This window comes from Mobula hypostoma, chromosome 15 (assembly GCF_963921235.1).
Source record: "Mobula hypostoma chromosome 15, sMobHyp1.1, whole genome shotgun sequence".
Taxonomy (NCBI): Eukaryota; Metazoa; Chordata; class Chondrichthyes; order Myliobatiformes; family Myliobatidae; genus Mobula; species Mobula hypostoma.
Genome location: NC_086111.1, coordinates 54,195,070 through 54,209,657, shown reverse-complemented (window position 1 = coordinate 54,209,657; position 14,588 = coordinate 54,195,070). Strand labels below are relative to the sequence as shown.

The window sequence follows — 14,588 nt, the reverse complement described above, 5'->3', positions numbered from 1 at the left end:
TGTGAGTTTTCTCCGTGCTCCTCCTGTTACCTCCCACAGTCCAAAGATGTACCAGGTTGGTTAATTGGTCATTATAAATTGTCCTGTGACTTGGGTAGGGTTAATCAGGGATTGCTGGGGCACCGTGGCTCGAAGGGCCAGAAGTGTTGTATCACTAATCAATGAAATTCTTTTTTTAAAAAATCCTAGCTCGCTCAACCTCATAAGACATGCTCTCTAATCCAGGCAGCATTTTGGTGAATTTCCATTGCACCCTCTCTAAAGCTTTCACATCTTTCCTATAATGAGGCAACCAGAACTGAATATAATACTCCAAATGTGGTCTGACCAGAACTTTATAGAGCTGCAATGTTACCTCATGGCTCTTGACCTCAGTCCTCCAACTAATGAAGGACAACATGCCATACGCATTCTAAACAACCCTACCAATGTGCACAGCAACCTTGAGGGATCTATGGATGTGGACCCCAGAGCCTGCTGTTCCTTCATACTGCTAAGAATCGTACCATTAACTCTGCCTTCAAGTTCAACCTTCCAGATTGTATCACTTCAAGCTTTTCTTGATCAAACTCCATCTGCTACTTCCTCAGCCCAGCTCGTCATCCTGTCAATGTCCAATTGTAACCCATGACAACCTTCTACACTATTCGCAACACCACCAACCTTTGTTTCATCTGCAAATTTACTAACCCACGCTTACACTTCCTCATCGAAGTCAATTATAAAAATCATGAAGAACAGGGGTCCCAAAACAAATCCCCATGGAACACCACTGGTCACCGACCTTCAGACAGAATACTGTCTGCTCCAACTACTATCACTCTCTTCAATCTGTTGGCAAGCCAAGTCTGAATCCATGAAGCCAAGTTTTTCTGGATCCCCTGCTTCCTGACTTTCCAAACAAGCTCACCATGGGGTACCTTGTTGAACTCCTACTAAAAATCCATATACGCCACATCCACTGCTATACCTTCATCAAATTGTTTTGTCACGACCTTGATCATGTTCATGAGGCATGTCCTGCCCTGACAAACCATGTTGACTGTTCTTAATCAGACTATGCTTGAAATGCCTCTAACAATCCTCTCTAATAGTTTGCCTACCACTGATGTCAGATTCACTGGCCCAGGATTATCCCTATTACCTTTCTTGAACAAAGGCATAACATTTGCTACCGTCCAATCTTCTAGTACTATGCCTGTGCGCAGTGAGGACGCAAAGATCATTGTCAAAAGTGCAGCAATTTCTTTCCCAAACTCCAGTAGTTACCTGGAATATATCTTGCCTGGCCTGGGGACTTACCTATCCTAAAGTTTTTCAAATGTTCCAGCACATCTTCTTTCTTAATGTTGTAAAGTTCCAGCATATTGTCCCATTCTAAGCAATCCTCACATTCATCGAGGTCCCTCTCACTGGTGAATACTGAGGCAAAATATTCAACAGAGACCTCCCCCTCTTCCTCTGGCTTTAGTACATATAATTCTGATGCATAGCTGCACCAATGGCTAAAACAACAGGCTATCTATAAATAAGAGTATACTGACCAGTTATAACTATATTTTATAACCATGAAAGTCTAGAGGGCCAAAAGCTTAGTAAAGGTAACCGGGTGATTACATCAAGTTATCAGACTGGCCTTCAGTATTTGATGATGATGGGAAAAACACATCAAAGGCAGTGACTGGCCTCGCTCCAGAGTTGGATTTGCACCAGTGGATCTGCTGGTGGTACCTCAGTGAAATGTTAAGGCTAGAGGTTTTGTTCCAGTGAATTACTAAAGCATTTATCTGTAGACTGTAATCTGAAACTTGGTTCAACACAACCCAAATTATGGCTGAGAAATTTGTCTTTGCAATGCTGAGAAACCAATGTTGTACAGATGAAAATCCCATTAACAAATTTTGTGCATTTTCTGAGGTAACGCTAGTCATTAGTAGGGTTTGAACTTAATGGTGTAAGTATTTTCTATTCCTTAGTACTTATTTTCTGGCATCTGTCTCATCCAAATACCATCAGCACATGTACCATATCCAAAATTTGCTTCTGGCAATATTTTCAACTCCTTTGCTTTGAATCATCACTCGCTGTTCACCCACAGGAAAATGCATTTTCATCAATGCTGAAAGCTCAAACTAGACATTATATTATGTGGCAGACATATCTCTCCTACAATCATAATCAGGGTGATGCTTAACTCTCTGCAAACAAATCTCAACTCACTGATTGAAACTGAGATCCCTGTGACTGCTTTACCTGCTGGGTTCAGCAGTTCTCTGCAAGATCAAGAGAGAACCAATTTCCAAAAGAAATCCTGTAGAGAGGGAAATGTTTCAATGTCTACTTGAACAGAAATGGGTTAAAAACTAGAAAAATGACATCTAACAAGGTGTGGGTAACCCTAGCTAGACAGTGTCCATAAGGGGGTGAGTGCTCTATGTGTTGTATTGTCAGGAATTCTAGACTCCACCCAAATATCCTTTATCGGGTGTGAATGGAAAAGCTGCACTTATTGGAATTGAAATGTTCCATCTTACAGGAGGAGATACTCTTCAGTTCTGAAACACAGCAACAGGCGGCAAAGTATTAAATTCAGCTTAGATTAATCAAATTAGCCTAGGATCCTGAAGCAAGGTTTCTGAGAGTTGGGATAACTCTGATTCTAACACCAAGAGCACTACATCATCAGTGTTTCTTTCCTATGTGAGATATACCTAATGGGAAATCCATCTTCTAATACCCACCATTTCTGAACATAAGCAGCCTGCAAGTGCCATTTTAGTACTGAAAATGTTTATAGTCTGTTAGATGTTTCTGAGACAATGTTAGGGTGACCTCTGAAGACATTGTAACACCAGAAAAGCAGGGTGGACTTTATAGGCCTATATGTTTAACACAGGTGCTAACTAAGTAAAACTATGAAAGTAACATCTAAGATTATACTAAATAAAAAAGAAACTTCTGTTGCTCAAAGAACCCATTCTGTGCCATTTCTGTTTCACCCACTATTAAAATTCACAAAATAACTCCTCTTGATACAATGGAATTCTGACCTGAAACCAGTAATTGATTTCCATACACTATATAAAGGGATCAGATTGACTGTATCACTTGAACTGGGAAAATAGAATGGGAAAATCACCCTTAGTTAAAAGAGTCAAAATAGTGGCCCAATCTTTTTGTCTTTCACTTCAAAGCATTCATTTTTGGTTTTTCCCTTCAAATGGTTCTTCTTGTGTTCTAAATTTTGTCATTGTTTCTTAATTTCTTAAAACGCCCTTTCACTCCATCTGAGATGTTATTACATACCTTTACTTTGAATACATTCACTTCTCCTCAAAGCTTTTGGAATTATTTTCCTTTACCTTCACCACTTCTTGCCCAATGTTGTATTCCGTTTAAGGCTTGGCACCGGTCACATGCCTTAAATTCTTCCCCAGCTTACAGTTTTTAGTAAGTAATAATGCCCACCTATCACACATGATGTTCAGCTGCCTGCTGCAGTAATCTTGTGAGATAAACCAGTAATATAATATCAGAATCGGCAATGCTTGTCCTCTTCAGCACTTGATTAAATATTTCACAGCAGGATTAGAAGCAATTTACAGGAGAGATACAGGCAGGGAGATGACAATGGAAATAAAACTCCATGCTTCAAAAACTGGAAGTGAAAATGCTCCATAATTCATGTGTCATATTCTATGGAACTTAAACTCTAGAATGACAGCAAAAATAAGGGGCGCAGCCTGAAATTGATGCAGAATTGTTCAGGTAGAAAATATAAAATCTATTTGGCAATTCTTTCAGGACTTTTCTCATTTTCAAGTTCTATACATCAAAAACTGGGTAAAAATCATTCATCAAAGTTTTTTAACTTTGAGATAATAATGCTTCATGCGCTAGCTACTCCAATGCTAGTTGTTTCACTTCTGGGTTTCCCAGTAGTAATTTTAACTTGTTCAAAGTACCTGTACTATCAAAGCACGTACATAGTATACAACTTCGAGATTCACCTAGGTCTTGCTCTCTTCTCGCTGCTGCCATCAGGCCGAAGGTACAAGAACCTCAGGACCCGCACCACCAGGTTCAAGAACAGTTACTAACCCTCAAACATCAAATCTAGAACTATAGGGGATAACTACAATTATTTGCCCATGGATTAAGATATCCCCACAACCAATGATCTCACTTTAAGGACTCTTTATCATGTTATTTCATGTTCTTGTTATTTATTGCTATTTATTTATACTTTCATTAGCGCGGTTTGTTGTCTTCTGCACTCTGGTTGATCTCCGATTGATCTTGTTATATTGATTTGCCAAGCATGCCCGCAGGAAAATGAATATCAGTGTTGTATGTACCCTGATGATAAATTTACTTTGAGTTTTGGCTTCTTGCAAGCAGCCACGAAACAACTAAACACCATAGAACCCATTTAAAGATAAAATCCCACACAATACCATCATACATGCGAAAAAAAGGAACAAACGTGTGTTCAGAACAGAAAAAGAGTCGGCACACACTGACTTTCCAATGAATCAAAGCAATTAAATAAATTTGAGAAGTAGAATGACACTAACATGATCAGTTACCTGTTGTGTATTGCAGCAGATGCTGTATAAATAGCATTTGCCATCATCCCCCTATCCCCTGTATACATAGGCACATCCCCTTGAATAAAAGGGGATAACTACACCCACTTGCCCATCACTGAAATGTTCCCACAACCAATGATCTCACTTTAAGAACTCTTTATCTCAATTTCTCATGTTCACATTATTTATTGCTATTTATTTATATTTGCATTTTCACAGTTTGTTGTCTTCTGCACTCTGATTGGTCTTTCATTGATCCTGTTATGGGTCCTATTCTATAGATTTGCTGAGTATGCCCACAGGAAAATGAATCTTAGGGTTGTATATGGTGACATGTATGTACTTTGATAATAAAATTTACTTTGAACTTCGAACTTTCTCTCCATTGAGACAGCCCACTAGAAGTTCCGGAGCTTTTTTCTAGAGGTAATGAGGATTTAATGCTGGTTCTTAAGACAAGCACTGCCAATAGTTAGTAACGAATCCATTGTAGATAAGCAACATTTGGCATTAAGCTGCCATAGAATAGACTTTCCTTGTTCTGGATTATTTTATATTTCTATAATTATCCCAACATGGCCATTAGGATGACTTCCACAAGTGCACATGTGCATTGTGAAATAAAGAATTGTTTATATGTATGTCGTATGGGCCTACATCATTACTTTCTGGCAATAATGCAGCTGTTTCAACAACTGAAACAATTCTCAGTATTTATCCAAATGAAAAGTGTTTATAATAAGTATTTCATGTTTCAATCATTTTACTTTGATTCTAATAAGTTATGATTCAATTTGATAGAGGCAGAAAATAAAAGTAATGTTGTGACAGCGAGTACAACTGTTCAGCTTTTGGACAACAGAAAATCACCTGTGGTTGCAGGTAAGCATTTTTGAAATTCTTATTATTCAGCATTTTTTTTTGTATCTGAATTAATTATGGTCATCAGTGTTAGGAAGTATCTCACTAACCCTGTCTGTGCAACTAGAAATTGCATATAAATTTGATGTTGGTGAGAGAAATTCCACCTTAAGTTCCATGTGCTTTTAGTTCAAACTTTGCAACAACCTGTAACAACTAATTTCTAATTTTTGGTTACACCTGTGAAAATATTTCATTTAACTGCCATCTAACTCTGGCTGAGAAAACTATGCTTTTATCTCTGCCTGCAGTAATCACTGTTCCAAAATCGATATGTCACCTCTGCTGATCTGAAAACCAATATGGACTCTAGATACACTGCTTCTCTATTGAGCCCAATGCATAAAAATGGAGTCAACACTGTGGTAAGGTCAGGAAAACATAGGGCACATTACTGCATCTTACTAAAAATGAGCAACAAGCGGGATCATTTTTGGTTTCCCTGCCTGTGATCATGGCCTCAAATTTCTCTACAATTAGGTAGAGCCCACTCTCAGCCACTTACAGATCCAGATGAATCATTTCCTTCTATTCAGAGGTGTGTATGCCTTGTTTAAGCTTGGCATTATGTTAATAGAGTCTTCTGAAATGCTTTCTCAATTGTGCAAAACCTTTCCTTCTCCACGGTGATTGCGATAAGAATGGCATCCTGAGAGTACAGAAGTACTGTATCCATGGTAACATTTTCTCCATTGTTGTCTGAAATATTTCTGATGATTTTATCTCTTACAGTAACTTAGAATAAATGTAAAATCCCTTCTAGTTGCTAACTGTCAAGAGGCATTGCCATTCCTTGTTTATTTTGTTATCCACGAGCATGAATATAACTTAGGGAAGACCATAGCTACTGTTAGTTTGGCATACAGACCTTGAGACAAAGAGGAGGTACCACTGCCAATCCAGATGGTCTTACCTTCCTCAGGTTCAATCCTTAGGAGAATGGGTAAAAAAGTGGCAGATGGAATACAGCGTGGGAAAGCGTGTGGTCATGCACTTTGATAGAAGGAATAAAGGCATAGACTATTTTCTAAACGGGAACAAATTCAGTAATTGGAGATGCAAAGCAACTTTGAAATCCTAGTCCAGGGTCCCTAAAATATATCATGAAGATTGAATCAGTAGTAAGGAAGGTGAATGCAATATTAGCATTCATTTTGAGAGGATTAGAATACAAAAGCAACAGTGTAATGCCGAGTCCTCGTCAGACCACTTGTCAGACCACATTTGAGTGTTGTGAGCAGTTTTGAGCCCCATGATCTAAGAAAAGATGTGCTGGCATTGGAAAGTGTTCAGAGGAGTTTTACCAGAATGATCCTGTGAATGAAAGTGTTAACATTTGAAGAGCTCTTGATGGCTCCAGGTCTGTATCACCTGAGTTTAGAATTATGATGGAAGATCTCATTGAAACATATCAAATATCGAAAGATCTGGACAGAGTGGATGTAAAGAGGATGTTTCTTATAGTGGAGAGTCCAGGTCCAGAGGGCACAGCTTCAGAATAGAAGGACATTCCTTTAGAACAGAGATGAGGAGGAATTTCTATAGCCAGAAGATGATGGTTCTGTGGAATTTATTGCCACATTGGGCATATTTAAAGCGGAGTTTGACTGGTTCTTGATTAGTAAAGGTGTCGGAGGTTCTGGGGAGAAGGCAGAAGGTTGAGTGAAAAAGCAAATCAGCCATGATCAAATGGTAGAGCAGTATCAACGGGCTGAATGCTCTAATTCTGTTCCTATGTCTGATGGTCCTATAGAAAGCTTTCCCTCATTTGCTTTGTGACACCTTTCACCAGTATATCATGTCTCTCCAGCTTATTCAGCTCGTCTTTCACTTGAGTTCTGAACATTATATACCGGTTAAGGTTTGCGATAAATCAGTTATATATTAGTTTAATTCTAAATGAGCTTGAAGCCATTAATGGCCATGCATGAATTCTTCAGCTCATCTTCATAGTATTTCAAAATGTTCTTAAAAATTTTGCAGATATATTTATGTTAAGTATACTTTTCCTATTGATCTTCAACTTTTACAGCCAGTCTCTTCCTAATAAACTTAACAATTTCATATATTCAGTCAATTTAATTGATAACCTTGAATTTTTCTCTTTATGAAAGATTGTGCATTCCTTTTGTTAAAATGTTCTCAGCATTTCTCCAGACCATGTACTCATTTTTAATATTCTTCTTACAAACGTTCTCCTGCCAAAACTAACTTTGAGATTCGCTTCCCATGACCAGTAACTATGTAAATATTCATATTGATTTCTAAATTTTGTAATCGCCATTCATCGTTGTATCTCCAGGAGATGCATATATTCTTTGCATTGTTCATCCACATCAATGTTAAATTAGCCTTACTTCTATGGTTTTCTGCTGGAATTGTTTCCCTTCCATTGTGATGCTGCTCCAGTACATTGGCTTGCCATATTCTATTTTTGTAGAAGGTATAGGACTTGTTTTACACAACACGCACCTTGCTGCACTCTCAAGCATATTGTGCCAAGTGATTTCCAGTCAATATTAAAAATTGGTTTATTATTGTCACATTTCCCAAAGTAGAATGAAAAACATATCCATTCAGATCAATTCATTACAATGGTGCATTGAGATAGTACGCTCAGTGGCCACTTTATTAGGTACACCTGTAGGTCTGCTCATTAATCCAAATATCTAATCAGCCAGTCATGTGGTTGCAACTCAATGCAGAAAGCCCTGCAGACCTGGTCAACGGGATCAGGCCAATCATCAGAATGTGGAAGAAATGTGATCTCAAGGGGCATGCCAAATTCCTTTAGCTTCCTGAGGAATCAGAGGGGCTGGTAAGCTGTGACTTCAATGTAATTGGACCAGAACAGACTATTGGCGATGTTCACTCCTCGCTAGACCTCAGTACCATTGACGTAGAGGCAAGTGCACCATCCCCTTTCCTGTAGTCAATCACCAGTTGTTTTGTTTTACTGACAGGTCGCTTGGGTCTCTATCTTTTTCCAATACTCCGACATCATTATTTGAGGTACAGCCCACTACAGTGGTATTATTTGCAAACTTGTAGATGAAGATAGGGCAGAAGCTGACCACACTGTCATTAATGTACTGTAAGTTTAGTAATTTCAGTGCTCTATAAAAAAGTTATTATTATTATTATTGAGCTGGGAACTGAGGACACAGCCTTGTGAGCTGCCAGTGTTCAGAATAATTTTGGTAGAGCTGTTGCTGCCTATCCTTACTGTTTGTGGTCTGTTGGTCAGGAAGTCAGGGACTCAGATGCAATCTTTTTAGGGTTGGGGAGATGAGATTGTTTGGAATTATAAAGCTGATGGCTAAGCCAAAGTCAATAAACAATAGTCTAATATAGATGTCTTAACTGTACAGATGCTCCAGAACTGAGTGTTGGGTTTTGGAGATGCTGTCTGCCATACACATGTTTCAGTGGGAAGTGAATTTCAGTGGGTTGAGTCTGGAAGGCTAGAACTGATGCATGGCACGACCAACCTCTCGAAGCACTTCATAATGGTGGATGTCGGAGCCACCAGGCAGTACTCATTTATGACTGGGCAGTAATCAACCAAACCTGCTTTGTGCATCGTTCATACTCACGTGGCTAGCTCCTGTCAGAATGTCCACATTGCTTCTGCTGTTGGTCTGCATTTAACATTTATATATTATAACAACCTGTTCTGGCCAAAATTCCTTTGCCATTTGGAGACAATATCCATAGACCTACTGTTCTGTATGCTCACTGGATGCAGTAACTTGGACTGGATATACCAATCAGCAGGTCTGCATAACCAGCTCGTTCCACCATGCATGATCCATGAATGCAGCCAATTGGCAGTGCCACAACGGATTTTTTAGAATGACCATGTAATTACATATTGGCTCCCCTAACCTCTGATAGTAAGTTGCAAGCTTAGAAAATTCCCCAGTCCCTAGCACTGTATTTGAAATGGATTTTTAGGCTACTTATAAAGTTTTATTAAAAAAGAATTGATTGTCTTTATTTAATCCTGCCTGCCTTTCTGTGTTCCTCCAGCAGTCTGAGTGTGTGGCTCAAGATTTCCAGCATCTGCATAATCTCTTGTGTTTATGTCTTTACTTATCTTCTGTTTACATCTCATTTACAACATGATTTGAGAGGAATATGTATATCTGAGAGGAACATGTATATTTTAAAAACAAAGGTTAAGAACAAATGTAAAAAATCATTGTATTTCAGTCAGGGGGTGAATCAGTGGAACAGTTGTAGTGAGAATTTAAAAGCACACACCACACTTAACAAGTTTAAAAATTATTTTAAAATAATTTAATGAACAAATATAAAATACATGATTTAAAATGAATGGGAGTAATATAAATAAACGATACTTGGAATTGGATTTTGTGTTAAAAGATTATGAAATTTTTTGTTTTGATGTGATGATTGATGCCAAATATGTTGTTGTATAAGTAAGAGGAATAGGCGTAATAAGCCGTAGCTTCAGCCTACACCCTTTCGGTCTGTTTTTAAAGAATATCTATTTTTTTTGTTATAATTTTGTCCTATGAAATCATCGTTGAAAATGATGCTTTTTGTTATGTTTGTACTGACCGAAATAAATTTCATTCATTCATTCATTCCTCATGGTGGATCAGCTGGAATTAGCAAAACTTTGCCATCCTCTCTCAGTGTGCAACCCTGCCAATTGCATTCTTCTGTCATTCCACCCTATTGTAGAAATTCCCATTGTCCTCTCTGCTCCTTTCTTGGCAACAGAAAACATGTTTCATTTCTCCCCAGAAATTTGGTGCCTGACCTGCTGAATGTTTCTTGTACGCTCTGATTTTTAAATCAAATAAAAAAAATTGCAGAAGCTGGACATCCCAGAAAATGCTGGAAAAACTTGAAAGGTCAAGCAGCATTTGTGGAAAGAGAAACTGTTAACATTTTGGGTCTGGGACTTTACATTAGATTTGTTTTCTATTTTTATTTACGAATGGCTTCAGTTCACTATTTGATTTGCAGTATTATTCCAAATCTTCACTGGATATCAGTACAGGTAAAGTGAGCACACAGCAATTTTGACCTCAGTGCTAAGGAAAAGAGGAAAGGAACAGGCTATTGGATTGTGGAAATTCCAGTGATGAAAGGCTGAGTCCAACCTTTGATGATGAGGTATGGTGCCAGTCTTACAGATGGGGAATGAATCTGTGGGCACCACACACAAAATGCTGAAGGAACTCAGCAGGTCAAGCAGCTTCTTTAGATTAAAACATGAAAGAACAACAGATTGTTGAGCAGTTTATTCAATGATCTCTTCTAAATACAGTATATTTATATTCTTCCATGCAGTAGTACATAAATTATTAAATTATTATAATCCCTTAAATTATTAACCTGAAGAAGCATCAGTTTACAATAGAGAACTTCCATTTTCATCCAATAGAATTGCTGTGAATCTTTGGAATAATAAGAATTATTCATGGGATTTTTGATGGACTACTGTTAGATCCTCTGCTGGAGTTAAGCACTGTTTTTGTAACGTGTCTGGTCGATGGCACTAAGCTGAGTGAGATTTCCTCTCTACCAGGACTCAAAGGAATTGTGAATGAACATGAGGTTAATAGTTTTTTTTTCTTCAGCAAGATTTTGCATATATTTTACTCCAAGACACAACGAAGTCCCAAAGGTTCAGGACAACCACCGGCAAAGGAACTACCTCTTGATCTATATACAAAACACGTGCCTTAGCAGTTGAATAGGTGTTCCTTCATACCGCACATCATTTGGATGAAGTACTGATAGTAACCAGCGCACAGAATGTTCTCTGGGAGGAGAGCTTTAAAGTCCATTATCAAGAGTGATTGAGCTGGTTGAATTCTGGACAATATCATTACCTGACTGAGACTGCAGCAGCCAGTGAGCAAATCATCAGGAAGGACAAACCCGACTGGTCCTCCTCAATAGTCTGTGGCACTGGACCATGACAGCATTGCAAGTAATGCCAGTCCTTGGAATATAAATTCCTATCTTTGCACCAGAGACAATCTCCTTGTGATGTTGGATATACAGTTGTGTTAAATGGGACAGACTCAAAGCATATCTGGCAGGCAGAGCTTAGCATCCATGAAATATGTGTGTATGTGTGTGGGGGGGGGAGGGGAGGGAGGTGATGGGGAATCATCAGTAGCGGCATAAATGCATCTTCATTCGCCTCCAGAATCTGTGACCTCACGGTCCAGTGAATTCTTCCCTTTGCCATTACTATCAAGCCAGAGGAGTGGAGGGTGCCCTGTGAGTGGTGCCAAGCCTAATTAACAACTGCTAATTTGATGAAGCTACAGCACAGGAGTGCATACATGCCGAATGGCAGAAACAATGTGCAGCAGACAGAGTACAATCAACTATCGGATCAAAACTTGGCAGTCACCTCCGCAGATGAATTGTGGTGGACATTTAAACCACTAATGGGAGGACGGCATGCCAAGAACAGCCTCTTCTAGCAGGGCTCAGTGGATGAGTGCCAAAGCAAGGATGAAGCACTGCAACCGTGATTAGCCAAAGGACAAATCGATTGCCCATCTTGGCTTCTTACTGACATTCCCACTAAAAAAGAGCCTAGTTTTCTGCCAATCTGATTCTTTCCACATGATATCAAGAAATATCTGAGAGCACTAGAGACTGCAAAGGCTATGGGACCAGAAAATATCCTGGCTATAATACTGAGGATTCATGCTGCAGAATTATCTGTATTCTAGCCAAGCTAGAATGCAGTTAATAGAGCAATACTAGTAATCGACTGCCAGTGTGGACAAATGCCCAGGTATGTTCTATTCAAGAAATGCTGGACAAATTTAATCAGCCTAATTATCCTTCAATCTGTCTACTCTTAATCACTAAAGCTTTCACTAAACACGGACCAAATGGCAGAATTCAAGAGGCGAAGTAGGAGTCATTCTCTTTGACATCAAGGCAGCATGTAACTGAGTGTGGGGTCAAGGAGTCCTGGCAAAATTAAAGTCAAAGGGATAACACTTCAATAGTTGGTTATAAGTTACACAGGTGAAAAGGGTGTGTCTGCCTCATCCGTAGGACATAAAAGCAGGATTTCCTTGAAGCATCATCCTCAGTTCAACCTCCTTCAGCTTCTTCATCTTCCTAATCATAAATGAGTGAAAAGCTTTGCAATACCTTGGCAAGTGAAACAGTCTATGCCTTAATGTAGCAAGACCTAGACACTTGTCAAGACAAGGGCTGATAAAATAAGTGGCAAATAACATTTGTGTCTCAAGAGTGCTGGACAGTGAACATTTCCAACAGGATTCCAACTACAAACCCCTGATATCCAATAACATTAGTAGCATGAAAGTCAGCGTTGACCAGAAACTCTGCTGCACCATTCATATACTGTAAATACTGTGGCTACAAGGAAAGATTGAAGGTCAAGAATCCTAAAGCAAAGACTTAGCTCCTGACATCTTAGATCCTTTGCACCAGCTGTAAAGCTCAAATCAGGATTGTAATGGAATACTCGGAACTTGCCTTGATAAATGCAGTGCCAACAACATTCACGACGTTCCACATAATCAAAGCTTCCATCCACTATCTTAAACATTCATTTCCTCCACTAGTAATGTACAGTGGTGTGCATCTTCTACAAACTTCACTAACACCCTTGATCATTACTGGTATCATGCACACGATAATAAATATCACAGTAACTGAGTACTTCATAATTATAAGACCATAATTTATAGGAGCAGAAGTAGGCCATTTGACCCATTGAGTCTGCTCTGCCCTTCAATCATGGCCCGATCCAATCCTTCCAGTCATCCCCACTCCCCCGCCTTCACTCCATTCCCTTTGATGCCCTGGCTAATCAAGAACCTATCTATCTCTGCCTTAAATACACCCAATAACTTGGCCTACACAGCTGCTCGTGGCAACAAATTCCACAGATTTAGCACCCTCTGACCAAAGTAATTTCTCCACAATCAGTTATAAAAGGATGAGCTTCAATCCTGAAGTTGTGCCCTCTTGTCCTAGAATCCTCTCCCATTGGAAATAACTTTGCCATATCTAATCTGTTCAGGCCTTTTAACATTCAGAATGTTTCTATGAGATCCCCCGCCCCTCATCCTCCCGGGCTCCAGGGAATACAGCCCAAGAGCTGCCAGACTCATAACAGTAACCTTTTCATTCCTGGAATCATTCTTGTGAATCTTCTCTAAACCCTCTCCAATGTCAATATATCCTTTCAAAAATAAGGAGCCCATAACTGCACACAATACTCTAAGTGTGGTCTCGCGAGTGCCATATAGAGCCTCAACATCGCATCCCTAATTGTTGCAATTGCTTTATTTTAACACAGATCTTTATAATGAGTTCAGTGAGAATGGTACTCTGCATCTCTGTGCAAGAATGGATAGAGATCCATTTAAAGAGCAGCAAGTTAATCATTCTGGAACAACAGAAGTAGTGAATTCTACCTAAAGACTAAAATGGTTCGAAAGCAATTTTATAAAGTGTGTTGCAATGCTCTCACATCAGTGCATTTGAGAGACAGACTGCTGGTGTGATCTCTTGAATTACATCAATAGTCATCTGAAACCACTCATAATGTCACTGGAACTAATTAATGACATAGAAAAGTAACTCCATCACTTCAGCGAGTTATGAATTCCAGTTACATTCTCACTATTCTGTGCTTCTCAGTACAAAACCAAACACTAACTATCTGATAAGAGACCATATAAGGGAACCAAAGAATGTCACATTTAATTAGGATCTGCAGCATAACCAGAACGTTACTTCTCCTGTGTCTGTCGCTGATGGCAACATAAAACTGCCACAAAAATTCACATTAAACTGTCTTCAGTCTGACTACACAGAATCTCATCCTCCAAACACTATGCAGGCCCTCTCCAGCTTCAGGTAAAGTATTCCAGAATTTGATGTGCATAATCTGAATTGAACTCTCTCTTAGGTAAAGCGTTCCAAAATTTGATGTGCATAACTTGAATTTAAATTGCATACTTAATTTGTATGAGCCTGACTTACTCTAGCACTAAGTGGGAAGCCAAATTATAGCATTCATGT

General features: G+C 39.0%; 1 protein-coding gene across 8 annotated transcripts in view; it reads left to right on the top strand.

Annotated features, from left to right (window-relative positions):
- The window catches only part of cacna2d3a (calcium channel, voltage-dependent, alpha 2/delta subunit 3a), an 892,602-nt gene that overhangs the window by 707,153 nt on the left and 170,861 nt on the right, over positions 1-14,588 (top strand). For all 8 annotated transcript variants that reach the window (XR_010020451.1, XM_063068081.1, XM_063068079.1 and 5 more), the window contains one exon: positions 5,394-5,474. Coding sequence is in view for 7 of the 8 variants with exons in the window: in XM_063068081.1 (XP_062924151.1) it covers positions 5,394-5,474 (81 nt within the window). In the remaining variant the exon portion in view is untranslated. The remainder of the gene's footprint in view (positions 1-5,393; positions 5,475-14,588) is intronic.